This window comes from Cuculus canorus, chromosome 19 (genome assembly GCF_017976375.1).
Source record: "Cuculus canorus isolate bCucCan1 chromosome 19, bCucCan1.pri, whole genome shotgun sequence".
Lineage (NCBI taxonomy): Eukaryota > Metazoa > Chordata > Aves > Cuculiformes > Cuculidae > Cuculus > Cuculus canorus.
Genome location: NC_071419.1, coordinates 9,877,957 through 9,904,363, shown reverse-complemented (window position 1 = coordinate 9,904,363; position 26,407 = coordinate 9,877,957). Strand labels below are relative to the sequence as shown.

The following is a 26,407-nucleotide window of genomic DNA, read 5'->3' as shown; positions in this document are numbered from 1 at the left end:
ATGCAAGGAGGCAATAGTGGCCAGCATGTGGAGGGGTGGTTCTTTCATCATCCAAACCCTCCCTTCAAGCCATGGGTGGGTTTAGTGCAAAGGGAGAATGGGTTAGAGGGAGAGTTTTTGAGCCAAAGAGCCTGGGTGTGTGTCTGGCTGCCTGCGCTCACGTGTTTAACACAGGAAAATTGCAAGTAGCTGTTGAGAAATAATGGAGCTTGGCTTCTGGGAGGGGGTGAAAGCTGCGTTTGAAAAGTGCGCTTTGAAATTCTTGCTCGCTCCCAGCAAGATTGCTGCATTGTGCCCTTTGATGCATCATCCTTTCAAAAGTTGACTCCTCTGTTTTATCAGCATTGCTGGAAAATAGAAATTCTATGGATTTTACCTTGGCGTTTCTCAGGAGCTGGAGTTGGCCCAGGGAGACACCTCATCTCTTGAGACTTAGTGTCTAGAAGGGCTTTGCAGTGCTCAAGAAAGACTCGCTGAAGGGGCCAGTGCCTAATGTCAATGTTTGGTATGAACCTCCCATGTGTCACAGCCAGTGGTGACATCCAGGTGGTGCTGCTGGCCCTGGAGCAGCCCTGCAGTGATTGCTCCATTCCCCAGGGTGGGCTGCATCAATTCCCACATTTATTATTTTAAGAGGAGGATGTTCGGAAAATCTCTCATCATAAGGGATTAATTAGAAGCTGGTTTTGCCAGGGAGTAAATGCAGAGAAGGCCAAGTGTGTAATGAAGGGGAAAGAAGAGTGGGTCTGGTTGTCTGCTTGCTCTTAGGGTGGTTGGTGTGTCTGAGTTCCCAGCAAATGCAACCTGTAGTCATTCCCAAAGTGATACCTGGCATTTCTCATGCCAACAGCATGAATTAGGTACTGGCTGTAGCTCTGAGATAAGTCGCACTCACTCCCCAGAGCTAAGAAGTAAGGTCATACCTCTCATTTAAGAGTTACCAGATGTGTCCTCTGAGTCTGCAAGGTGAGAGGCTCCTCTTAACTTACTCAATATCTCTATTATAGAATCATAGAATGGTTTGGGTTGGAAGGAACCTTAAAGATCATCCATTTCCATCCCTGCTGCTGTGGGCAGGGACACCTCCTACTGGATAAGGTTGCTCAAAACCCTGTCCAAGCTGGCCTTGAACACTTCCAGGGATGGAGCTGTATTACTCTGTGTTCTGTAGGCCTGGAGCACTCCCTTGAATGGCTCCGGTGCCTTACTTGTCTGGGAGAAGGCTTTATTTTAAGCATCAGTAAGTTGACTGCAAGTGGGAGCCCACAGGATAATTCTGCCTGACATCACACCAGTTCTCATCCCTTGATGGCCCTCCTTCAGGCTGATTAGCTGCAAAAGCAAAACAAAAGAAACCACGAAAACCACCCAAAGACTCAAGAGTCTTAATTGAAATGTCTTCCTTCACGTTATGAATGACTGGTTCCCAGTCTGCATTCTCTGCATGCATGTGTTGTCGCTGTTGGCAGTGTGCTCCTCAATCCTGGAGCCAACAATAAGCATGCGGTTAAGTCGGTGAAGGTCCTTGGGCAGTGATACTCTTCCTCTTTCTCTCTCCAACTGTCTAGGTGCCAAAAGAAACCAATGAAATCCAAGACTCGTCTGCTCAGGTATGACTCTCCTGCATTGCTGCAGGAGGTATGTGAAGGGAATGTCCCTCTTGGTGTCCTCCAGGTTTGTCTCACCACCTTCGCATCTCCTGGGGAAATCAGTTGTTTTAAGGAGCAGTAAAGGAAAAAGCCAAAATACCCAGGCAAGGCTCTGCATTAAGATTCTCTTCGCTGCAATAAATCTCTTCAATAGTTTGAATGTAACTTGACATGTCTCAGAGCTGGTGGGGACCGAGTTGAGTTCAGGTCACCTGTCTGAGCGTTTGCATTGAGCCCAAGAGGGGTGACTGGATGAAGCTGGTAATGAGATGGATCAGGCAAGTGGGTGCACAGAGGTGTTTGTGGATCTGTGGCTGGATTTTCTTGGAAGGAAGGAAACGGTGAGGTTAGCAGGGTGACAGGTCACTGCATGGTACAGGAAAAAGCAGGGGGATGGATGCCTGCTGCTTCTGTCACACGTGGGATGTGCTGTCTGCTTGGAGAAGACTGGCTGCTGCAGCTGACCATTGTGGAGGAGGTCGGAAGGGATGAAGCTCTGCATCGGGAGGAGGCAGTTGGGATTCTAGGGGTTGCAAGGCATTGTGCTTCCTTGGCACAGCTCCCTGGAGAGCCCAGCAGTGGAAGAAGGGGTGGCTGCTCCAAAGTCCCACTGTTGCTCATGGGGTTGGGGCTGTCACCACCTCCTCCTTGGAGCTTCTCTCACCCAGCAGGAGCTTGGAGTGTGTCTCCAGCTCTGTGCATGTCAGGGCACATGAGTGATCGGTTTAAGTGAGCCAGGCTGCAAGTCCTTTATGTTTCTGCTTTATTGGGATTTCTAGCCCAAGGCTGTTTGAGTTCATGCAAACAGACATTCTGAGGGGAAAGCTGCCAGCAAATGTAAATGAAGATATTTTTTTGTGTGTGTGCGTGCGACTGAGCAGAAGAGTCCTTTCTGATTTCTCCCCACTCCCCAAGGCATTGCCATTCATTGTTTGGGGATGGTCTATGTCCTCATGCCTGGCTTAAACTGGCTGCACCTTGCTAAACGCCTTCATGCAAGCTATGCTTCTTGCATGGCTAAGCTCATGCTCTCTCCTCCAGGGTTTAATCCTGACCCAAGCGTTGCAGCAAGCAGGGGGGCTTACAGGGGAGCACACTCCTGTTTGCTGAGGACAGTGCTTAAGTTGGGTTTGTGGTGATGATAATGAATTGAGATGGCCAAATTGCTCTTCGTGAGTGTGTCTGAAAGGTACTCTCTGCCTCCCTGCAATTAGTCCTCAAGTCCTGATGGATCCTGTTTAGGAAGTTCCCCCTCCATCCAATGCTTGTTTGTCACCCAGCTTCGCTGGCAGTGACTCCTGGCGACTGGTGTGAATTGATGAGATGTGGCCATAATGACAGAAGTGGTGGAATTCATAGGTCTACAGGGAAAGACTAACAATATTCTGGATTTGGGACAAGTTTATTTTTCAAGCCCTTAATCAGGATCAGACATGCCTGAGGATCTTTGACGTTCGGATTTATTGAAAGAAAAAAAATATGCTGCTAATGCATTACAGTTTGAAAATAATGAAGAGCAGATCAGCTCTGCTGCAGGGAGGAGCCAAAGCTCTACTTTGTAGTTACACTTTCTATGCTTTTGTTCACTTAGAACTAAATTAGTGTATTGGCAAATTCCTTAATTGCTAATTAGAGCTAAATAAGTATGCAGGGGTAGAGTGATGGTGGAGGAAGATGTTAAGGGGGTGAAGGCAATAGATGAGTTGTTCGTTACTAGCAGCCTAAATACACCTGAATTGCAGTCTAAACTTTCTGTGATGCTGGTTTTTTTTTTGAGTAGTTAACTGTAATTTATGAGCAATTTTTGAGACATGGATGGTATTGAGCCACTTCTCCCTTTTGTCTTCTCTTTGTCTGCCTGTACTGAACATGAGCAAGAGGACAGAGTTGATCATAGAATCATAGAGTGGTTTGGCTTGGAAGGGACCTTAAAGATTATCTAATTCCAAGTCCCCTGCTATAGGCAGGGTAATCTCCCACTGGATCAGGCTGCCCAAGGCCCATCCAACCTGGCCTTGAATGCCTCCAGGGATGGAGCAGCCACAACAACATCCCTGGGCAACCTGGGCCCGTGTCTCCCCACCTTCATTGTGAAGAATTTCCTCCTAATGTCTAATCTAAATCTGCCCCTTTCCAATTTGTAGCCATTAATAAACTGAATTGATTACGAACACAGAGGCTCGATGCTCAGGCTCCAGTGTTGTGCCATGCCTCTGGACCTCAGCCCTGAGCATGGGCAGACCCAGCCCTTGCTGGTGGCCACTGCTTGCAAGTCAGCTGCTGGGGGTCCTATCCTCCCAGCCCCATCAGCTGGTGTTCACCACAAGAGGAGCTAATGCTTTGCGCAAGTGTTAATGAGCCAAACCAATTGAATCAGGCAGGCTAAAGCCAATCAACCAAAAGTCAAATAAAGCTTAAATCTCATGGATTTCCAAAGAGGCAAAATTCCCCAGGTTTGTTTATCTGGACAGCTCAAACTACTTCCAAGATTTCTTCTTGATACAAAAACACTGTGAAAGCTCTAGGAAGATGCTCAGTCTGTTCATGACATGTCTGCTCTTTCGTCCTCAGATTTATTGAACAAAATTGGCGTTGCAATCGCTTGCTTAGTCTCGTTCAATCCTAAAACTGCTGGGAGCTCCTTAAATAGTAACAGCCCAGTAGCAGTCCGACACGGTCGCTGTGTGAACACATGCAGTGTTTCAGCAGTGAGGACTGCTTGTTCCTCCTCCTTGCCATTGCCTTTGCGTCTCCGTGACTGAAAAATCCAAAGCAGGTCTCTTATTGACACCTCTGCAAGGATTTAATGTATTCAGCCTGGACTTAGAGCTTGGCAATTGTCTTATTTTGCAGCGTGGCAGTTTTCTGGTTAGCAGATGGCTTGATTCCATGGTGATGGGCTGGGATAAATGCCTGAGCAGATTCCCCTTCAGCCGCAAAGGGGAATTGTGGAGTGATGCTGGTATCCCTGTTCTAGCTTTATGATGAGTGTCAGCCAGCAACCAGGGAGCTCCTCCCAAGGAATCTTTCAGGAATGTTTCCAGGGAGCAGGAGGCCAAATGAACCAGAAGAGCGATGCTCTTTGCTCCTGATTTTGCACGTGCTTAAGCAGGAGGAGATGCTTCTGTGTGGCACAACCCGTATGTATGTCTGCTGGGTCAGCCCAGGCTTGGTGGCAGCAGACAGTATGAAGCAATATGAGCTGAGATGCTACTGGGACTTGGCAAAGACGTCTTTCTTTTTGGTTGCCTGTTACCCAGTCTGAGTTTGAATTAAAAGTTCTTTTTTTTGGTTGAGGTTTTAAAATATCCAAGATAGAGTAAAAGATTTTACTTTACAGGACTTCCTTGGTAGTTTTTTATCATACCAAGAAACATTCCAGTTGAATTAAGCAAATAGCAGCGTGGTGTTCTTGATTATTAAGAGAAAATTCATATGTAGGTAAGAGGGGAAAAAAAAATCTTGGTTTTCTATGTCAAAAACTGCCAACTACTTAAACTAGAAGGAAGGTACATCTTGGAATCATAGAATAGTTTGGGTTGGAAGGGACCTTAAAGCCCATCCTGTTCCAACCGCCTGCCGTGGGCAGGGACATCCCACTGGATCAGGCTGCCCAAGGCCCATCCAACCTGGCCTTGAACACCTCCAGAGATGGGGCAGCCACAAATTCCCTGGGCAACCTGGGCCAGAGTCTCACCACTCTCATTGTGAAGAAATTCCTCCTTATGTCCAGTCTAAATCTGCCCCTCTCCAGTTTATACCTGTTCCCCCTTGTCCTATTACCACAAGCCTTTATGAATAGTCTCTCTACAGTTTACTTGTAGCCCTTTCAGGTACTGGAAGGTCACTGTAAGATCTCCTGGGAGCCTTCTCATCTCCAGGCTGAACAAGCCCAACTCTCTCAGCCTGTCCTCGTGTGAGAGGTGCTCCAGCCCTCTCATCATCTTTGTGGCCGCCTCTGGACCTGTTCAAACAGCTCAATCTCCTTCTTATGTTGAGGTTTCCACACCTGGACATGATACTCCAGAGGAGGCCTCCCAAGAGAGGAATAGAGGGGCAGAATCCCCTCCTTGCCCTGCTGGCCATGCTGCTTTGGATGCAGCCCACGACACGGTTGGCCTTCTGGGCTGCAAGAACACTCTGCCAGCTCCTGTCGAGCTTCTCATCAATGGGCACCCCAAGTCCTTCCTTTCAGGACTGCTCTCATTTGCATCATCCCCTATCCTGTACTGAAATGAGGATGGATCCTGACCCAGGTAGAGAACCCTGCACTTGGCCTTATTGAACCTCATAAGGTTCACACATACATCTTAAAGATAATTTTTTGAAGCAGCTAATGGAGAGTTCATAGAATCATGTTATGGTTTGTGCTCAGGGTTTGGTATTGGACAGGTACAGTCGAACTCCAGTATCTCGAAGGTCTTTTCCAACAAGCGATTCTATGAAGCAAGGGCTGGTGCGGAGGGAGGTTGTGTTGAGCACCAGAAGGGATTTCTCTTCCCCAGGCTCGATTATGTCTGACCTGATCTACTGCTGAACACAGCCCATAGGATTTCCTGGCTGTCATTCCTTCTTTAAATCCCTGCAGCTTGCTTAGCAAGGAGTCAGCCTTGAGTTTCAACTTTCCCATGACCGAGCCTCTTCCAGGTACTTGATGCTAGAATGTGGTGGAAAGAACTGTTTAAAATTGTCTTTCTCTGATCTTGAACTTGTAAATCGTATTGGACCTTTGTCTGTTGGATAGAAGAGGCTTCTTCTAACAAAAATGTGCTTCCTGAGAGAAGACACTAAGCTTTGAAATGCATTTTACCCAGCCTGACCTAGCTGAAAACTAGGGCAGCATGTTAGGCTGGTTGTCTGGGGTCCTGTAGACAGATACCTTCTGAGCTGGTTTTTAACCCGTTTTCCATTTGGAAAGCCAGCTGAGATTTTTGGATCATGGTATCGAGCCCTACTAACTGAAAAGCTCTGCAGAAGTCTAGGATCATTACATCAACACTGTTATCTTCATCAACAAAACATCCTTAATCTCCTCAGGCAAGATACCAAGTTAGTTATACAGCAACCCTTTTCAAAAAAAACCATGGTGTTAATTATATTATCTGTGGTTTCTTTATTAATGAGCCCCGTATCAGTTGCTCTGTTATTTTGCTTGGGCTCAGTGTCAGGGAAGGGGTCTGTAATTACTCAAGGCCTCCTGTTTGCCTTTTTTTTCCTTGCATATTGGCACAACATAAAGCCTTTTCCCAGTCCCCTGGAGCTTCCCCAGCTTCCTGAGCCAAACTGAAAAATCCATGCTCGTGTTGAGGAGAGCCTGCAATTTTAACACTTTTTAGTATGAATTATCAGGATGGGATTGAGAAACTCCCTCCTCCTCATTGCTTCTGGAATGGAAAGCATTCCATTGTCATCTGGCTTTGCCCAAATGTGGACTTAAGTGTGGCTGCTCCGGTTCCATTTTCCCACGCTGCAGCCGAGGGTTCAGCCACTTCCACATGGTGGGGTGCCACAATGGGGACCGCAGGTTGCAATGAGGCAAGGCTGGGTGAGAGATTGCTCCTGTCTTTATTTTCATCCTCCAAGTCAATTTTCTACAAATCATAGAGTCCGCGTTGCTTATCGCATACTAATTCCTTTTTCCTTCTGTTTTATCATCCTTAATGGCTGCTTTCAATTTGCGCTCATTCTCCACTTCCAATATCTCATTTCTGGGGGTTTTAAGCCCGTGTGCCTTCTGCCTCAACCCTCATGCTTTTGGACAACTCCTGAGCTGTTTCCAGCAGTTCCCAATTTGTCTTTCTCAGCTGGTTCTTTTCTATATTTGGCCTATTTAAAGGAGCGAGCATGTATGCTATTGATTTTGGCTTTTTCTTCTGTTTACACAGCACCGATATAATTCAGATGTGATTACTTGTGTCTAAAAGACCAGTAACTTTTAGCTTTTAGAGACCCATTTCTCGCTGAGCTCCTCAGATGAGAGCTTCCAGCATAGACCTTTCCCATGCCAGACATAGAAATTGAATTAAAAGCTGCTTGTCTGCAGTGTGTTGGAATTCAGCGCTGTTAGTGCAGGCTGCCAGGGCTGGACCTGGCTTCCCGCTGGGAGTCTGCATCGTGGTTGGTGTGTTGTGTGGATTTGTTCTGCACTGGCTTCACCTGCTGAATACCTGAATGCTTCAGTTCCTGACCCTGCAATGCCTCACAGCTTGTGGTTAATAACATCTGCGCAGCTGGTTAAAATCTAACATCGAAACCTGGTGTTTTAGGAAACTTGAGGACAGAGCTCAGATTGTAAGCCCTGGTTTCCCACCATACCCTCCCTCACCTGATGCCATAGAGTCATACAATGGTTTGGGTTGGAGGGGACTTCAAAGCCAATCCAGTTCCAATACCTGCCATGGGCAGGGACACCTCCCGCTGGATCAGGGGCTCCAAGCCCCATCCAACCTGGCCTTGAACACCTCCAGGCATGGGGCAGCCACCACTGCTCTGGGCATCCTGGGCCAGGACCTCCCCACCCTCACAGCAAAACATTTCTGCCTAAGATCTCATCTCAATCTCCCCTCTTTCAGCTGAAAACCGTTCCCCCTCATCTTCTCCCTGCACTGTCTGGTCAGGAGCCCCTCCTCAGCTTTCCTGTAGCCCCTTTCAGTACTGGAAGGCTGCTATAACATCTGCTAACTGTGCCAAGATATCCTCTCCACAGGTGACCTTCCTTTGAAGAACGAGCTTTGTAGAGTTGTTTCCATGAGACAAGATCTCCCGTATCTTTTTAAGCCAGGCTTCCCTTTGTCCTCTGCCTGTCAAATGATTTCTGGCTAATGATGCTCATGGGCTTTGTGGGCTTAATCACCCAACACTGCAATGCCCCCGTGGAGCAGAGAGGTGCTGATATCTTTCATTTATTTCCCTCTTTAAGATGTACAGAATGGGGCTCTAAGTTCTCCCACAAGTAGCTATAGCTGAAACTTTTCAAGAATGTGGTTTCATTGGCTGCAAAATGTGTTTTAAGGAAATTGGAACTCGGGTCAAAACTGGCAAAATTATTGGTTGGAGAGAGAAATACAGGTCATGTTGGAAAGCTGAAGTGCTTTGATTTTCTTTTTTTTTTTTCACCAACTAAAGCTATATTTCAAGACTGTTTTTAATGAGAACTCCCCAAAAGCAACAAAAATGTAACATCAATCTCACATTACTTCACAATTTAATTTGTGAAAGGGAAAAAAATAAATTCTTCTTTCAACTCATAAAGAACTGGCTGTGGTTTTTCACCCGTCTGGGGATTTGCTGCACAGAGAGCAGATATTTGTGGCTGCTGTTTGGCAGTGACAGTCACCCAGGTTATGGTTATGTATCTCTGCTGACATTTGTCCCCCTTGTAAGGGCTTTTCTGCCACATATAAATGAGGAATAGGGCTGTTGAGGTTCCCTCCAAAGGGGCTCCTCAAACCTCACAGAAGACCTTGCCTGCTAGCATTCCCACTGCAGTGCTGAGCGTTGTGGTCCTGGCCGGGCAGGGATGACCATGGTGATTCTCATGAGCAGCTTCATGGATGGAGGCTCCAAATGTCAAGCAAACTCTCCTTCCCGGAAGGAGGAGGTGGGGTGAGGGCCTGGCTGATAGGATGGCAGGTGATGTCAGGCTTGGTTCCATCAGGCACACAATTTTATCATGCCTTCAGGTAAGCATTTACAAGCATGTGCCAGCATCTCTAGGGGGATGGTGTGAGAACATCTGCTACTGGTGGTGGGGAGAGGAAATGGTGCTTAGAAACATTTTCTCTGGTTTCCTGGGGTGATCAATGCCTCAATCAATTTATTTTAATGGATTTGATGGGACCCTTGCAGCCTTTCTCTGCCTAGGACTTCAAGGTACATGTGGGCATCAGGTGGCTTCTCTTTTTCAGCACTTTAACAGCAAAAATAAGACTTCTGTGTAACAACCCACTGAGTTTAAGATTTTTCTTGCTACAGGCATTCATGTGACAGCCTATGGAAACCTGAACCCGGTCTCCATGGCAGCAACCAGTGCTGCAGATGAGAAAATGCCACAAGAATCCTACCAGCAGCTCCTGCCCTGGCACCAGGACAGGTCACTGCTGGCCCCAGAGATGCCCTTTGTGCAGTAAACACCTGGATATTGTACTTTGGTGCTCATTTTTGAGATGTAAGAGTGTGGCTGGCTCTGTGTGACCTCTTCTGCATTTCAGCAGGGAATATGAAGCCATCCAGCAAGGTTTTTCTCTTGCTGTAGCTGCTTTTGTCTTGAACTTGTCTGTCCTTGTCCTTTGTGAAACTGCTGAATCCCTGTAGTGGGAAAGCCTTGAGCTGCTCCTGCCCTCTGCACCTTCCCCAGCTTCCTGGGCCAGTGCACACTTCTGATCTAGTGCTCGAATCCTCCCTTTTATGTCTCTATTGGGTGCTGTTATTTTCTTGTCTTAATCATTAGTTAATCATTAACAAAGGCCTTGGATAGAAGGAAACTCCATTTGAGAGTGGGGCTGGTGTGAAACCAATGGGTCTCCTTCAACCCCAGGTCTTGGTGGGCACGTGCTTGGCTCAGCTGGAGCTGCATGCCCAGATTTGAGTTGGGAGGTGATGTTTTTCATGGTCTCCAGGATGGAGTTTGAAAGTGAAAGGCCCTTATTTTCCCCAAAAAGATGTCAGGGCCTAATAATGAAATGAGAAAACTACCGTTGTGGAGGTTCCTGCATCTTTGGGTGCGTTGGGTGCTGTAGGGCATTTGAGCTTGCAGCAGATTCTGGTACCCATGTCACAGCAACTTGGGGTCAGTGGTGGGGTTTGTTCCATCTCAAACACTGCCAGATTGAACATCCCTTTTCCTGTGTTGCTGCAGGATGAAAAGTTTGGCTACAAAATAAAAAGCCAAGAAATGTCCTTTTGGAGTGATTGAACAGGTCCTTCATGACCCCACTACAAAACAGGACTAGAAATGGCAAAACCCAAAGCTAACCAAGAAGGAGTCAACTTTTAAAATTCTTTTAATTGGAACTCGTCAGCTCTCGTTTCTGGTTGGATTTACTGTGTGCCAAACCTAAAATGGAATCATGCTTGCAGAGGGTTTAATTACCGTATGTGATTGTGCGGCTTCAGGAAGAGCCTTGTGAAGGAGCATCTAATGCCTGCTCCTCACCTCCAAGCCTCCTTTGTACCAGGAATGGGAAAATGAGCTCCCTCCGCCTTTCCCCTGTGATGGGTTTTCAGCCCATTTCTTGTTGCAGACGCTCCTCTCTAGCCTCCTCCCAGCTGTTGGAGGGTTACAAATGATGCTAAAATAGATTTGCTAGGCAGATGTTGGAGCCTGTGGCACAGAGCTGCTACCGGTTTTGCCATTCTTGGCTAACAAATCATGCAGGCTGTGGACGGCATTGTTAGGGAGAGGAGTGAGCCCGGTGGCTGCTAATTGCAGTGCATTAATAGAAGTAATTAGTATCTTAGACTAGCCAGAAACTCCTCCTGGACAAATCACTGGAGCGAGGGCCTGCGAAGGTGGACAGGAATGGTATCTATGGCCATGTTTGAGCTTTGTGGGTACCTCACCTGTGGGTCTGCAGAGTCTCCAGGTCTGCTCTGTGCCGTACGGTTCCCTTCTCCAGGCAGCTCTAGGGCTCCTTGCTGGGGGTGGGCAAGGAATCAGCCCCACAGAGCAAAGCTGGGCTGAGCTGAGGATGAACCAGCTGCCTGGAGGAGCCTTCGCTTCCCCTTTGGCTCCTCTCACACCTTCTATGGGAAGGTGACCTTGCAGGGAATGCAGTTGCTCATCATTGACAGCTGAATCGTGTTTTAAGATGTGCAAATGATGGAATCGAGTTTTAGCCAGAACACTTTGTCTGCTGCTCTCTATTTGATTTCTTGCCCAAAAGGACTTTGTAAAACAAACTAAGGGGTTTCTTTAGATGGTATTAGTTGTGGGGGTAAAAAAGAAGTGCTGTTTTAAGAGCTGTAACACACACTCTTACTGACTGCCACCAGCTTAAATAGAAACAGCACCACAAACCACGTTAGTTAAAGCTAATGACAGGGGGGCTCTTAACTGGATTTAAAGTCTGACTTATGTGTTACACTGAAGGAACCTCTGAAGGGTTTTACCCTCGTGTAATTGAATCCATTGATTCTGATGCATTTGAGAAGACTAATTTAATTCTGGGCACCGATGAATATCGGAGGGGAAGGGGGTGGGATGGTCTCCGCATCGGCTGGGTGGTGTGTGGCTATGGAGGGGCTGGCCTGGGTGAACACTGTCTGCTTTTAATACAAACCATCATTAATCTTTTGCACCCCCTCTCCCTGACCTCAGTGTGGCAAAGAAAAGTGCTTGTGGCAAAGAAAAGCAGAAGAAATTACTATGCTGTGTGTGAAGGGGCTACAAAATGGAGATAGAGGGAGAAACCTTTCCTTAACTTTAGTTCCACAGCTCTGTTCTGCCTTGGACCCATATGTAAGGAGAGGGAAGGCATATACCTGATAACATGCATGATGGGAAAGGGCCAAAGGATCCTACCTTGTCCTCCTGAGAGCTCCTACTGCTGTATGCAACTGCAGAGGGTCCTGCTGATGCCTAGCAGCTCTGTCCTCAACCTTCTCATGTGTTGTGTGGCTTCAATCCCTATTCCAGCAGTTTTGGGGTCCCAAAAAAATACCCATGTGGTTGATGAGCTGATGTCTGTTTTCCTTGAGACTTGGATCTTTCCTCCATGAGAAGAGCTGTAGGGTTGTGATGTTACTGTAGGGTTAGAGGAGAAGGGCAACAAGGCTGGGAAAGGGTTTGGAGCACAAGTCTTATGAGGAGCAGCTGAGGGACCTGGGATTGTTTAGCCTGGAGAAGAAAAGGCTGAGGGGAGACCTTATTGTTCTCTGCAGCTCCTGAAAGGGAGTTGTGATGAGGCAAGTGCTGGTTGCTTCAACCAAGTAAGGAGTGATAGGATGAGAGGAAATGGTCTCAAGTTCACTAGGGCAGGTTTAGATTGGATAGTAGGAAAAATTTCTTTACTGAAAGAGCGGTGAAGCTCTGGCAGAGGCTGCTGAGGGCAGTGGTGGAGTCTCCATCCCTGGAGGGGTTCAAAAAATTCATACATGTGGCACTTTGAGATATGGTCTAGTAGGCATGTGGGTATTGTTTTGAAGGTTGGACTCGATGACCTTGGAGGTCTTTTCCAACCTTAACAATTCTATGATTCTATAAGAATGTGGCCAGCAGAGACTATGCTAGTTTGGTCTTGGGCTGTGTGGATAGTATCACAAGGGAGGAATGCCCTTTCCTTCATTATTTGCTAACATTTTCTAACATGGAATGGCCTAAGCTAAGCCACAGGACCAGCTGCTGGAAAGTGCTACGTTCCAGATAGTTTCTGCTTAGCTGATGCAGATCTAAGGTGGCAGGGAAAGGGCATGTCCTGCCCCAAGGTCTAGTTCCCAGCGGTCCTCTGCTCAGCACAACGCTCTGTGAATCACAGGGTAGGTCAGTGCAGCTCCATAATCTGCCTGAAACTACTCCAGCACCTAAACCTCCCTTTAGTGCCATTGTAACGCGGTGCAGAGTGTGTCCACCTGGTGAGCTTTGCCCAGCTCGCTCAGATCAACCACCAGCAGCATCGTCCCTGGCTCCTGTGTCACTGAGCAGAGGGCATGGTCTGGCCAGGACACTTGGGTGAGGGCAGGGACGTGGCAGCTGGCCACACTCGACAGCTTGCCGTGCTGCTCCAGGTCCAGCCTGCCTGTGCTGCAGGTGAGCCGCCCTGCCTGCATCCTTCTTCTAGTAATTTTAAGCCTGATTTCCCTCCACCTCGAAGGGAGCGAAACCGCTGTGATTTAATTGACAGCATGTTTTCATTTGTTCCAAACTCCGCAGGCTCATTTGTTGCACATTAGTGTTTCTCTTGATGAAAACAGCTTCATTGCAGCCCGTCCCTTTCAGGTGTTTTGTTCTGGTGACTTTGAGCAGAGCTTTTGCCACTTTCTTTCCTTCATGTCCTTGAATTTTACCCGGACACTGGGTACCATTTAGGAAACGCAGTCTTTACCTTCATTTGCTCTTCGGGGCCGCGATCTTGACGAGCTTGTGTGGCCCCACAACACCCTCCAAAAAAAAGGTTTTCACAACTGAGAGCAAAGCGCTTCAGCTGTTTTTAAAAGAAACTCTTCAAACCTGACATTTGAAAACTGAAAAATGGATGTTTTCACTTGGAATGAGAAGAGTTTGGAAATCTCCAATCTGATGGTGTGGCATCCAGCAGCAGTAAAGTCTTCAGCGGCTCTTGCTGCCTTTGGAGCTCCTCTGCTTCCCAGAGCCCTCCAGAAGTGTGACTTGGTTGGAGCCAGCTCCCCTGAGCCACCCGTACTGTTGGGTCCTTGCCTGCAGGATCATCAGTTCTGGTGGTGAAGCTGGGTTTTGTTACTTGCTGTTCATACAAATCCAACTTGGTGCTTCCAAGTGAGCATGCGTCTTGGGTCCGTGGTGCAGCACAGAATCAGAGCTAAGTAATGGGTTCACTCAGAAGAAGTCAGGATGGGAAGGATGCTCCATATCTCCTTGTTACCTCTCTTCTCCCCTTCTGCAGCCCTGTAAAGCAAGCGTGGGCCTGCATCTCCCTCTAGTGACTTCTCGCAGACTATCTCTTCATCAGCTGCATGGCACCAGCGCCAAGAAGTCACTGGCCAGGGCTGTAGTCCCACCAGCTCTTCTCGGTGCCATGCCCCAGGTTGTCCATGTCCCATGGAGCTCAGTGGAAGTGTGGAGCAAGCTCTGAGAAGGTGATGGTGGGTATCTGAGGCTGATGAAAATGCTGCTAGGTGTTCCAGTAGAGGCAACGGTCCTTTGCACCCACCACCCAACCCAACCCTGGGCCTGCATGTGTGTGGCTCAGTGTGCAAACCCAGTGCCAGCACTTATACTGGAGCTGGAGGGAAAAGCAATGTGTGTTTTAGATGCAGGAAAACTCTCTAAGGTTTAATTCTTTTTTCATATTCAGCGCTTTCATCTTGAGCGCAGATATTTCTATAAGCATTGTTGTTCTCCTCCTCCATGGGTGGTACCTGGGCTCTGCTGGTGGCTGTAGGGCTGGAAGAGTCATTGTGACCTGCACTGTCCTGTGGCAGCTGAAGACAGAGCGAATCCTTTGCAAGCCACCACCTGAAATTAATTAACCACAAGGATGCAAGAGGCTCCACTTAGGCTTGTGTCTGCCTTCCTTCTCCAACCCTTGGAGGTTTATCAGAAGCACTATTGCAGCTGCTTGGCTGGGGAGCAGATGTGCTGTGGGGGCTTCCATCTCCTGTACCATCCCCTGACACCACTGGGAGCCAGGGAATACACAGAAGCTGACGGGGCAGATCGATCCCTGATGTAACTCTATACATTTGCTTTAATTGGTTTAGTAATTGCTCTCAAGCTTGGATCTCTGTTCATTAAGCTGTGGGCTCTTGATGCCCCTCCAGCGTTAGTAATTGTAGGGGGGACCGTTGTAGAGGAAAGCCACAATATATAAAGGATCTCGAGCTGCTGGAGAGCATCCAGAGGAGGGCATGGAGCTGGTGAAGGGTTTAGAGCAGCAGCTGTATGAGGGATGGCTTAAGTCACTTGGTCTGTTTAGGTTGGAGAAAAGGAGACTGAGGGGAGACCTGATAGAGGTCTGCAGCTTCCTCACAAGGAGAGGAGGAGGAGCAGGCGCTGAGCTCTTCTTTCTGGAGACCAATAACAGGACCCAAGGGAATGGCAGGAAGGTGTGCCAGGGGAAGGTTGCGTTGGACATTAGGAAAAGGTTCTTCACCCAGAGGGTGGTGGAACAGCTCCCCAGGGAAGCAGTCATGGTGCCAAGCCTGCCAATATTCCAGAAGCATTTGGCCAACGCTCTCAGACCCTGGATTGTATCACTTGTGGAGGGTGAGTTTTGTGTTGCAGGGGGCTGAACTGACCTGCCCATCACCGATGAGCTTCCCTGGAGCTCGGGCTTTCCTGCCTGGGGTTCAGAAGCCCTGGGCTGCCATGTATCCCCCAGCAGCACTCACGCCTGTGGGAAATTAAGAAGCACAAAGTGTGTTGAGCAGGGAGGAAGGGAAAAGTAAAAACTTCAAATTGCATTATTCTTCTTCTTCCTTTTCAGAACTCCAGACTTACTGATTCAGATTTGACCCTGAGGCCACCTTGGACGTGGGAGGATGCCCAGGAGACCCTCAACATCCAGCCTGATGGGAGCACCCTGACTTCAGTGACTGGTACCGACATGCTGTCGGCTGAGGAAGAGGAGGGCAGCCTTTCTATTGAGGATGAAGGCTTTGAGCTGTTGAACTCCACCTATAATAAAATCACTGGCCCTGGCAGGCCAGGGAACAGCCTACAGGTTACTGGTAGGTCCGGTAAGTCCATAGTCATGTTTTCCTCTGTTTCTTCTGCACACTGTCGTGATGCTTGGGTACCTGATGGTGCTTTCACCCTTCCAGGACCCTCCACCAAAATACACAGAGCAGCCAAGAAGGAGCGTGCCTCTGAACCCTGGGAGGAGAATGTCACCACGGAGAAGCTGACAGGTGATGTGGGCACCCGGTGGCAGCTCTTGCCCAGCAAACCCGGTGATGCCATCAGTGACCTGGACATGCCTGAAACATTCGCCAAGATCTCCCCATCGGCACCTCAGGCAGCTGCCCCCAACGGAAATGTGCCCAAAGGTCTCCTGGGAATGGGGTCAGCAGCAGGCACCCCAGAGCATCCTCCAGTAGAAACCAGCCCTTCTGTCCCAGGGCTCAGGGATGGCACTGCCTACTTGGGACACCCCATCTTGCCAGTGGCACGTGGGCAGCAGGGTCATGTGAAGATGGGACCTCCAGGGCTGCCAGGGCCACCAGGGCTGCCGGTGAGTGGCAGAGGCGATGTGGCTGCTCGAGGGGAGGGATGGGTGGTGACACATCTTCCCCTTCAGAACGTGTGGTGGGCACAGGCTGCTCATCTGTGGTGTTGGCACCTTACAGTGGGAAACTGTGCACCAACCTGGCCCTGCAAGGTTTTTTGATGGCCCTGAAGAAACTTCTCTGGCAACTGGAACAGATTGCCCAGGGAAGTTGTGGCTGCCCCCTCCCTGGAGGTGTTCAAGGCCAGGTTGGATGGGGCTTGGAGCCCTCTAAACCAGTGGGAGGTGTCCCTCTGTGGAACTGGGTGGGCTTTAAAGTCCCTTCCAACCTAAACCATTCCATGACTCTATGACTTAGAATAGATAAATCTTTAAAGAAGTCATCAGTCTTCATTGCGAAGTAGCTGAAAAACTGGTTTTATATACTCTCTCGTGTTTATGTTCTCTGCCAAAATTATTTCCCTAATTTGGTTAAATGTTCTGAATGATTCCTCTTGAAAATCCCATTTTATTTACTCATTACCACTGCCAGGAGTCACCATGGACACTTTCTCCTCCCCACTGTGCAGACACGCGCATGAAAGCTGTGTGGGATGCCCTGAGCTTGGGGCTGCCCTCAGGGTTGGTCTGGATGCTGTGGGGCAGGACTCCACGCATGGCTGCCTTTACGGCTCTTTTTGAGGGACCTGGCTCTAAATTCGTCATCGATGAGCCAGGCTTCATAGGATAACGGCTAAATTTAGGACTGCTAACTTCCCCCTCATGCCACCTCCTTGCTGCTGCAGCTATTGACAGCGAAAATAGAAGAAAATAGCAAAAGGAACAGATGCTGAAGGATGAAAAAATCCCGGGAGTGGAGGAAACGTCACGGCATTTGACAGCCCTGCTGTCAGCTGGCAGGAGGAGAGGCAGCGTGAGAAGGGGACCCAGCCAGAAGGGAGTTGCTTTTCCACTTGTAGAAAGTATTGAGATGGCTTTTCTTTCCATCATGAGTGGCCTGGGTTGGAAACACAGGTACAAGCAGCTCCATCCCAGCATTAGGAGTTTGAGGTTGCGATGCTGGCCCATGCAAGTGTAGGCTCCAATCTCTCTACAATGATTGGAGCTGTTATTTTAGTTATGTTTGTGTTCTGAGCCTTGCGACTTTTCCTGATGTTTTGTTGCTGCTCCCCAGGGCTGAGGGCAGGTGGGCTCTGCCCTCGCTGCTGGTCCCCAAAGGTCCTCCTGCCTTCTTGGGTCTCCATCCCATCAAGCCCCTTTGGTCATCCTAAGCTATAGGATGTCTGGGCATGTAGAGCCTGTTTTGGGACTGCTGCCCAGCCTTGAACACCTAGAATTCACATCCACATGCCTCGCTGCTGCCGTGGATGTTTTGAGTGTTTAAATGCATCCTGTGGAAGGGAAACCATAAAGTCAGTGACCTTGCCTTGGAAAACTTCATTAAAAGGAATTTGGGGGGTTTTCCTTAGGGAATGGGGCTTTGCCATGGTTTTGGTGGTGGTGATATGTGCTGGGCGTGCCTCTTGCTGCCTCACCTCAGGCAGCTTTGCCAACCAGGATCTGGGCAGAAGGTGGGGAGGGTGTCTGGTGGTGTCATCTTGTTATTCTTAGAGGAAAAGTTTGGAAATAATGGGGTTTTAGCATCAACCTTTTCGCTTGTGGGGTTTTTCACCTCCTCTTTCACTGGCAGGGGTCAGGAAAATCAGTGTGGCACAGACTTCCAGCCCTGCCTTACCACACCAGGGGCTTCTCCCTTGGTGCAGGTTCATGTTTTGCCACCTTTAGATATTTTTCTGCCTCTGCAAAAGCACTTTGAATGGCTGTTCCATTCAAGAGGTGTGGGAGGAGGTGTGTTGAGCGTCCTGCCAAGTCCTGATCGTGCCCTAGTGCTCCTAAGGGCATTATTTATGGACTGTAGACCCCATAGACCACACACCCTCAGTTCCCATCCCAGTTATTGTCTGCTGTAAAAGCGTTGGAGATCAGTGGGGAGAAAAACCCAACATCTTGTGAGAAACAGAAAGTGTTTCTTCCTTTAAAATCTTCTGATTTTTACCATCCTGCTAATCCTCCTTGCAGCGATTTCACTGTGTTGCCGGTAATCAAAAGCTCCTTAGTTTTCATAGCGATGTGGGGCTCAGCTGCTGTGGTTCTGGGGATGCGGCCGGGGCTGTGCTGGGACGGTGTAGTTCGGCGTAGGGTAGTGTAGTTCGGCGTGGGGTGAGTAGTTTGGTGTGGGTTGGTGGAATTCAGCATGGATTCCCAGGCTCGCTACCTGGCTCAGCCAAGGCCTTTTGCAAGCTCAGAATAAAACGAGTGGCTGTCATTGAAGCCATCAGAGCCGCAGCTCTGCAGCAGACACGCAGGCAGACGCTGTGCTGCAGCCCGACGTGTTCTCCGGCTCTATTGACATCTTCCAGGTAGATTTCTTTCATCAAGAAAAGCTGGGATCTCCCATCTGACTGTGTTTCTGTCTGGCCAGCTGCTACGGTAGAGAAGCCCTAAAGCAGGGCCACTCCTTAACCAAAATGTGCACTTTTAACTAGAGATGGGCTCGATCAGATCTCACGCAAGTTCAAAGCTGCAGATGTTTCCATCCTCTTCCAAGCTACTGTTTGGGTGCATGGCCGTGACCCAGCTTTATGGATTTTTTTTTCCTAACAGACTGCCTTTCCTCACCAGGTGTCAGGAAATGTGCTCCTGCTCCCCAGCCATATGGGCTGGGATGTTTCTCTGCTGGATGCCACAGGATTACGCTGCTCAGCGGCCGAGCTGAGCTGCTTTCTGATGCCAAGGAGAAAGAATGGGAAGGGAACAACATGAAATGGGGTGCACCTTCCTCCTTGCCCATAAGAAATGGGATGTTTCTTTGAGACTTTTGCTGCCAGTTTGCTCTGAATCAGCTGTTTCAGTTCCTGCTTCGCTGGCACTGGGATGGCCCTGGCTGTGGCACTGGTCACCCAACCTGTGGGATCTCCAGTGGTTGGGGTGACACAGCTGCTTTCCTTTGCCTTTCAGGGCTATCCTGGGAAACGTGGACTGGTGGGACCCAAAGGAGACAAAGTGAGTATCCAGGAAAATACAGGAAGGTACAGGATGAGGTGTAGGGTCTGGGATAAAAGCTACAGATTATTTGGGTTGCTCTGAGTGTTTTTCATCAAGAGGGCGGTGTGAGCTTCTGAAGCTGCAGTCTGGGGCCCTTAATGTGCATTTGGAAGAGGAAAGGACTATTTTTACTGGATATTTTAAGCCCAGGCTCAGGACTGAGCTGACTGTCTGGATAAGCTGCTGTCTTTCATCTGAGTCATTTAATGGCTCTGCAGAGGCAGCAAAGCGGGGAGATGAAACAGTTCTAGCTCACGTCACCTAGAGGAAGGATGCTGGTGTGTCCCAGAGCTCAGCCCTGTGCTATATCCACCAGTTGATCTTGGAGGGGCATTTGTCCTCCAGCACTGCGTTGGTCAGACCTGTGGCTGCCCTTCCAGCTCTAGGAACTCAACACAGCTCAGGGCAGTCTCCTGATGCACACAGCATTGCCCCAGCACACTGACAGAAGCTTGGAGATGCTCTGGAAGAAGGGTGGTGCCTCAGTTTCCCCATCAGTAAAGCAGCAAATGTGCTCGAGATCACTTTTGCGTGGCCATTTCCATCTTTCCCAAGAAGAAGGACAAACTCATTGCCCTGTGAGTCGTGCCGCTCTGTGTGCGTTAGCTTCGATACCTGTGGCATTTAGACAGGTCTGGGCACAAGCGTGTGCGTATGAAGCTCATTCCTTTTGCTTTCCCGTTCTCAGGTTTATTTAGATCTTAAGAGCTGATTTGAAGCCAGGAACGAAGCATATGCCTAGACCCAGACTTTGCTCTGATGCTGACTTGATTCAGCACCCGTGTTAACCATTTAAAAAGCCCGCTGGTTGTAAGGAGCTGCCCTTGCCTTCCTAGGGGTACCCTGGAGCCATGGGGCGGACGGGCCGCCCGGGTGACCCGGGCCCTGTGGGCATCCCTGGTGTCCCCACCATCATCCTCTGGAGGAACTCCAAGGAGGACTGGCAGACATTTCTGGTGAGTTACGGCCATGTGGGTGAGCACTTTGGAAGCTCTGCATACACCTCCCCATCAGCTCCTGTGCAGGCGAACTTTGGCTCTGCTGGGATGAGAGCCGGGAGGAAGAGTTCGTGGTGGGTTGAGATTCCTAATCTGTTGGGTGGGAGGACAGAGGCAGGGTAGCGACAGATGGGGACAGAGGGAAGATGCCAAGGGGAGAGATGCTGCTCTCTGGAGGCATCTCTGCAGGCATCTGGCCTTGGGTGAAGTGGGGTCAGTGCGTGTCCAGTCCCTGTTTCCCTGGGACTGACTGTGAGATCTTGAGTCCCCTTGGTGTGCACATATCTGTGATCAAGGGTGGTTCATACCCTACCTCTGCAGGGGCCAAAGAAGATCCAAGCGGTGCAGAAAGCAGCCCTTCTCCTGCTCTGCGTTGCTGGTGACAAAGCTTTGCTGCTGTTTTCCACTCTATCCCAGTTTTCTGCCATGACCCAGCTGTGTGCTGTGGCTTTGGCTCTAGCTCACAGGGCTGATGGCCATCAGGCTTCTTGCTAAGACAAGATATTTTCTCACCCAAATCTTGCCACTTTGGGGAGCGCAAGAGCAGGGTTGGGACCTGTGGGGAGCCAGGAGTGCTTCATCTGCGGTGGAGCTGGTGCAAAACATGACAAGAAAAAATCATGACAAGAATCCGGCCAGCCTCGTCCAGGTTCCCCATCACCTGAGAGCTCGGTGACTGCTGTGATCAAGCTCAATTTCAAACTCTCTCTCAAGCTTTGCCTGAGCCCGGCAGGGCAATAGGAGGAAGCATTGGGATTCTAACTGCCTTAGGGCCTTTACTAACCAACGCAGGGCTGGAGATCCCTGGAGTGGCGATGCTCTCTGCTTTGTGTGTCTGTATTGTGCCGCTCATGCGACTGCAGCCTGGCTGGATGATATTGGCTGCTTGAAGCAGACACCAGGCAAAGCAGTTTGAAAGGCAAAGTGGTGCAACCAGCAGAGTAACAGGCTGGGGAGAGGCTAGGCTTAATGCTCCAGCTCTCTAAAAGCTCTAGTGACCTTGGGTGGGACATTTGATTTATTAACTTCAATTAATTCCTTTGCGAGGAGGTGTAATGGCACCCTCTGCTCCAGGGAAAATGCCTTTAATGCTGTTAAAACTACACAGTGAGGAGGACCTCTGCTGTGCCACCACAGCACATCCCAAGGAAGGGTACAAGGTGGAGAGGATGGATCCTGTGCCAGTCTGGCTCTCGGCTTGGGATGACCAACCTGGCTTGGGCCAGACCTGCCCCTTGCAAATTTGTGTTGGATTGGATCAAAGCAGCCATAAAAGATAAACACCTGCCTTAGAGAAGATCAGATTCCTCCTAGAGCTGATCATTTGGAGATAACTTGGCTGACCTGGTGGACCTCAGTGTTCTGCTGTCCTCCTGCTGCTCTAGAGCAGAAGCTGTGCTGTTACCAATGCTGATGAGACCCATCCAGGCACGCAATGCAGGACCGGAGTAAAAAGTGGTAGGATAGAGTGAGCTGGACAGGTTGTCTGGGAGAAGCCTGCAGTGCTAGGGAGGATCTCCATGGCTGCACCAGGACAATTGCCTTCCTACCAGGGTGTTGGGGGTACACATCCGTGTAATCAATTCCTGTAGTCAGGGCATGGTTGCAGCACTTTGCAGGGCTGCTGATGCTCCTTGCTGTGCCAGAAATATATATTTTTCCCTGCCTGCATTTGAAAAGCAACCTCAGGCTTTGTTCTTCTGGAGGCAGAAGAGTTCATGCCTATGGATGCTGCTGTAGAGCATGATTTCTTTGGTGTACCACCACGTTCGGTGCTTAGGCGTTGGGAATGCTGGAGGGAGCAGATGGCCTCGTCTCTGTTTGGGGAGCTGAAGCAGGAGGGCTGTCGGGTCCCTGGCTGCAGGCACCCGAGGGTTGTGTGCTGGCATTGATCCCAGTGCTTTTGGCACAGCGCCGATCTCGAGGGGAAGGCAGTGTCTGGCGAGGATGACGTGGGGCACCCGAAAGCCTTGCTGGGCTATTGTGTCTGTGGCCGTATGACCCCGGCAGTGCCGGCAGTGGGGTTTTGCTTGGCAGCAGGAAACAGGGAGTGCAAAGCCGTGGGCTGTGTTTTGCTAATCTTTGTTGAGATAGCGCAGGGGTGAAAAGCTGAGTGCTGGCTGCTGTGGGGACAGGGGGGAGGTTGTCTGCTTCTGCAGCCCCCTACGAGCTCCTGGGGGCTGGAGAAATGCTGGGGCTTGGAACAGTGCTGCTCTTGTGAAGCGAGTGCTTGTGATTTGGGGGCTGCTGGAGTTTGTTGTGGGCTCAGCCTTTGGAAGCGCGAGGCAGAGGAGCCACCTCTCAGGCCAGGAGATATAAAACAGTATGGTAAACTGGGAAAGCAAGGGACACCAGTGACTGTCCCAGAGCAGTTATGGTGGTTGGGATGCTCAATAGCCTCTGCTGCTCCTTCCCGGTGAAACGAGTCTCGGCTGTTCATGGGAATGAACAAAACCAGCCACTGTGGTGCTGCCCCATGCCCCTGTCTGTCTGTTCATGACGTGCAGACAAACATCAGGTTTGCCAAGAAGTTGTCTTGGTGTGACTCGGGGGGCAGAAATAGTTGCTGTCTTGTTCTGACAGTGTTGACCTTGGTAGCAGTGGAGTCCCAGAAGCCAGGGAAGGAAGGAGAACTGGAGCTCCTGCAGTTATTAGGGAGCTTGACCTGCAGCGCTAGAGTAATTTCTTTTTACGTCTCCCACTGCCTTTAAAAGCAAGAGGTCAGGCCAGGAGAATGAGAGCTATTAACCTTAGAGCAAGAGAAAATAAAAGAAAATATTGCTCCGCACAACCAGTAGGCAACCTTTAGGGTTTTCCTGCTACTGAAAGGTCAGCAGCTATCACAGCTCTGTGACTGCGTGGCTTTATAGCTGTGTTGTGGGCTGGGGAGGGCGGCCAAGTCCCTGCTGCAGGGCATGACATGCTCTCCGCAGACCTGTCGGAAGGATTTTCCCTGCCCCTGCACTCGGGCTGGAGTTTTACCCGAGGGACAGATCCCTACGGTGTTCACTCCCCATCTCCATCCCCTCCCTTTGTTACGATCCCTGTACCCCTCCCGCTGCTCCCTCTGCACAGAGCTGCAGCGAGCAAAGCGACGGCTGTTTCCTGCTGAAATTGCAGAAGGCAATTAATTTCTCTCCCCCCTCCTTGCCTTCTGGCGCTCTGAAATAAGAGTTCACATCTCCTGTGGGATGTTTTTTTTTCTCCCCTTCTTTTTAAAAGGCTGGATTTTGTTTTGAAGCCTAATGAAATAATATCCTGTCCTGAGTGAACCTGAGTTCACTGATTCCCAAGACAAGGCAAAAGCATTGGCTGAGCTCCAAGCCCCTCTCAAAGTTTTTGTGAGCAGCTTTTGAGAGAAATGAGAGCTGCATGGACGAGAGGGCCGTGGCCTGATCCCAGTGGGCTGGCAAGGGCTGCACCCTATTGCTGACAATAATCAATTTGGGATCAGCTTGAAGGGACTGGGAGGTCTGGTGTGGTGTTAAAGCCAGTTAAATCCATCCATCCAGTTAAATCCATCCTCCATCCATCCATCCATCCATCCATCCATCCATCCATCATTTCCCCCCAAGAGCCCTCCTAATCATTAGAAATATTCCCATCTGTTGATAGGTCTGTGTTTGTTTTCCATAATGAGTTTCTTGGCTTTGTCCTTTCTCTCTTCCCTGGTATCAGAGGACAAATTTTTGGAATGGGAAACAGGAGGAGGTTTCCCAGTGGCCCCAAGGCTGAAGATGAGGAGCATGTGGGAATCCTACTCCTCCAGTGCCTTTAGCTTGGTGTGAGGAACAGGGAGGGGTTTTTCTCGGCCTTTGCTACCAGACAGAGCTTGGAGGAGCTGCCTGGACCATATGTTCAGCCTTGCTGTGAGAAGGACGAGGAAGAAATGTTTGCCTCCTGAGTATCTGTGCTTTATGCTGCTGGGAGGGAAGGAGATGGCTGGTAGTTGGAGATAGAAGTCGTTATGTTTCTCAGTCATCTCCCAAAACTTTAGGAAACCTGGCTTGGAAGAGAAGGTCAGAGAAGACCTGTGAATTTTTAGTACTTTTACTTTGGCTTTGAAGTATGATGAGATTATTTGTGGGGATTGATGATGGAATTTGGCCAACCTGTGGCTTTTGGGTGTTTTTTTCCTCTTTGTGGTCATCTGATCTTCTAGAAAATTGGAGGGGCATGAAAGATTTGGCTGCTAGGGGCAGAGAGGAGGCGGCCTGCTAGCCATGACTACTTGGGCATCTGCTCACCTGGGCCTTCGGGTGGGGCTGGCTGGGATGAGCTTTCCACCCAGAGCAAACTGCAGCATTGCTAAAGCTTGTTTCAGTCCAACCTGGGCTAAAAATGGTGGTTCCCGTACTCACTACTGACGTATTTCTGACATCTCCATGTGCAAAGCATTTCTGGTGTCCCAAAGCTGCTGGGGCAGTCATGGAGGAGCTGAGTTTCAGCAGACTTCAGAAGAAGTGAGCTCTCTGTCTTAATTTGCTAACAAGGCTATGAGTTCCTTATCACATTTTCCTCGAATTAAGCCTTCTCCCATGACTTACATACACAAAAGTTAAATAGATTAAGTAGACGACCAGTTCATTGCTGTGTCTTCCCAAACAACGGGATAAAGGCTTTGAAGCCAGCAAAAAAAAGGGATTTGGGACTTTTTTATTAGGATATTTTGATTTTTTTTCCTTTCTGCTTTCAGCAATCATCGTTTTTCCAGCTTCTACACGCAGGCTGGCCGGTGAGTATTGGTGTTGAGTAACTTTGTGTGGTTCGTTTTTCCCTCTGCTTGCTCAGCTAGATATTCCTCTCTCCAAGTACTTTGTCAGTGAGATCTGTTTTACCAAGGTTTCTCTTTTTAATCCAGAGAAAACCCGGAGCCCCAGGGCCTCCAGGACATCCAGGAAGAACAGGAGCACCTGTAAGTAAGGCCAGCCCTGGTGTCTTCTTCATGACTGGGTGCTGCTTGGCCGCACTGCCGCCTCCACTGAGCTGGGGCAGCTTGCGGAGTCGAGATCTCCAGCCACTTGAATGGTCTTAGGTTGTAATTAAGGACCTTGGGATTAAGTTTCAAAGAAGCCCAGTGGTTTGCTTGCCCGTTTCCCACTGAAACTCAAGTGATGTTTGATATCCACCTCCCTAGGTTTCATTGGCAGACGCAGCCTCTGCCCCTCTGTCTCTGCCAGCTGAACAGTGCTGGCTTATGTTCTCCAGGGCATCAGGTTCCTGCCAGCGTCTTTGGATAAGGACTATGTGGATCCTTCCCAAAGGCACAAACCCAGCCAGAGAACGGCTGGTGCAGCACTTGTGTGGGGTCAGCCCCGTGCTGGTGGGGCTGCAGCCCCATTCCCGCAACCCCCGGGATGGCTGGGTGATGCTTCCCGCTCCGGGCTGGCCTGTGAACCATGAGGCTAAAGAAACAAAGGCAAAACTCGCCATCCTGACCTTCCATAGGTCACCAAAGTAATGAGGACTGGATCTGTCACTGCCTCCACACCTGCCCTGGCCGTAGACCCTGCGGAGACGGGTGGGATGGTGGCTGTGCCAAAGGCATGCGAATCCTCCTGTTCTGCCTTCCCAATACCGCCTCTCTGTAATGCTCATCGTTCTCCCCATGACGGCCTCTGCAGGGCTCATGATCTCAGCATGGAGTGAGGTGGGAGGACATATTTGTTGACTCGATCCTTGTTTCTGCACAGGGACCCTGCGGAGATCCAGGAGAACCGGGTGAGAAAGGCCAGCGGGGCTACATGGTGAGTGGGGGTGCTGGCAGCGGTGCCCAGGGGAGGATTCTCTGCAG

At 49.6% G+C, this 26,407-nt stretch overlaps 1 protein-coding gene across 3 annotated transcripts in view; it reads left to right on the top strand.

The window, feature by feature from the left end:
* Positions 1–26,407, top strand: part of LOC128854080 (collagen alpha-1(I) chain-like) — a 95,772-nt gene that overhangs the window by 40,876 nt on the left and 28,489 nt on the right. For all 3 annotated transcript variants that reach the window (XM_054083959.1, XM_054083958.1, XM_054083957.1), the window contains exons 6-13: positions 1,569–1,610; positions 15,770–16,022; positions 16,107–16,516; positions 19,529–19,573; positions 20,452–20,571; positions 25,310–25,348; positions 25,475–25,528; positions 26,307–26,360. In XM_054083959.1, the coding sequence (XP_053939934.1) occupies positions 1,569–1,610; positions 15,770–16,022; positions 16,107–16,516; positions 19,529–19,573; positions 20,452–20,571; positions 25,310–25,348; positions 25,475–25,528; positions 26,307–26,360 (1,017 nt within the window). The remainder of the gene's footprint in view (positions 1–1,568; positions 1,611–15,769; positions 16,023–16,106; positions 16,517–19,528; positions 19,574–20,451; positions 20,572–25,309; positions 25,349–25,474; positions 25,529–26,306; positions 26,361–26,407) is intronic.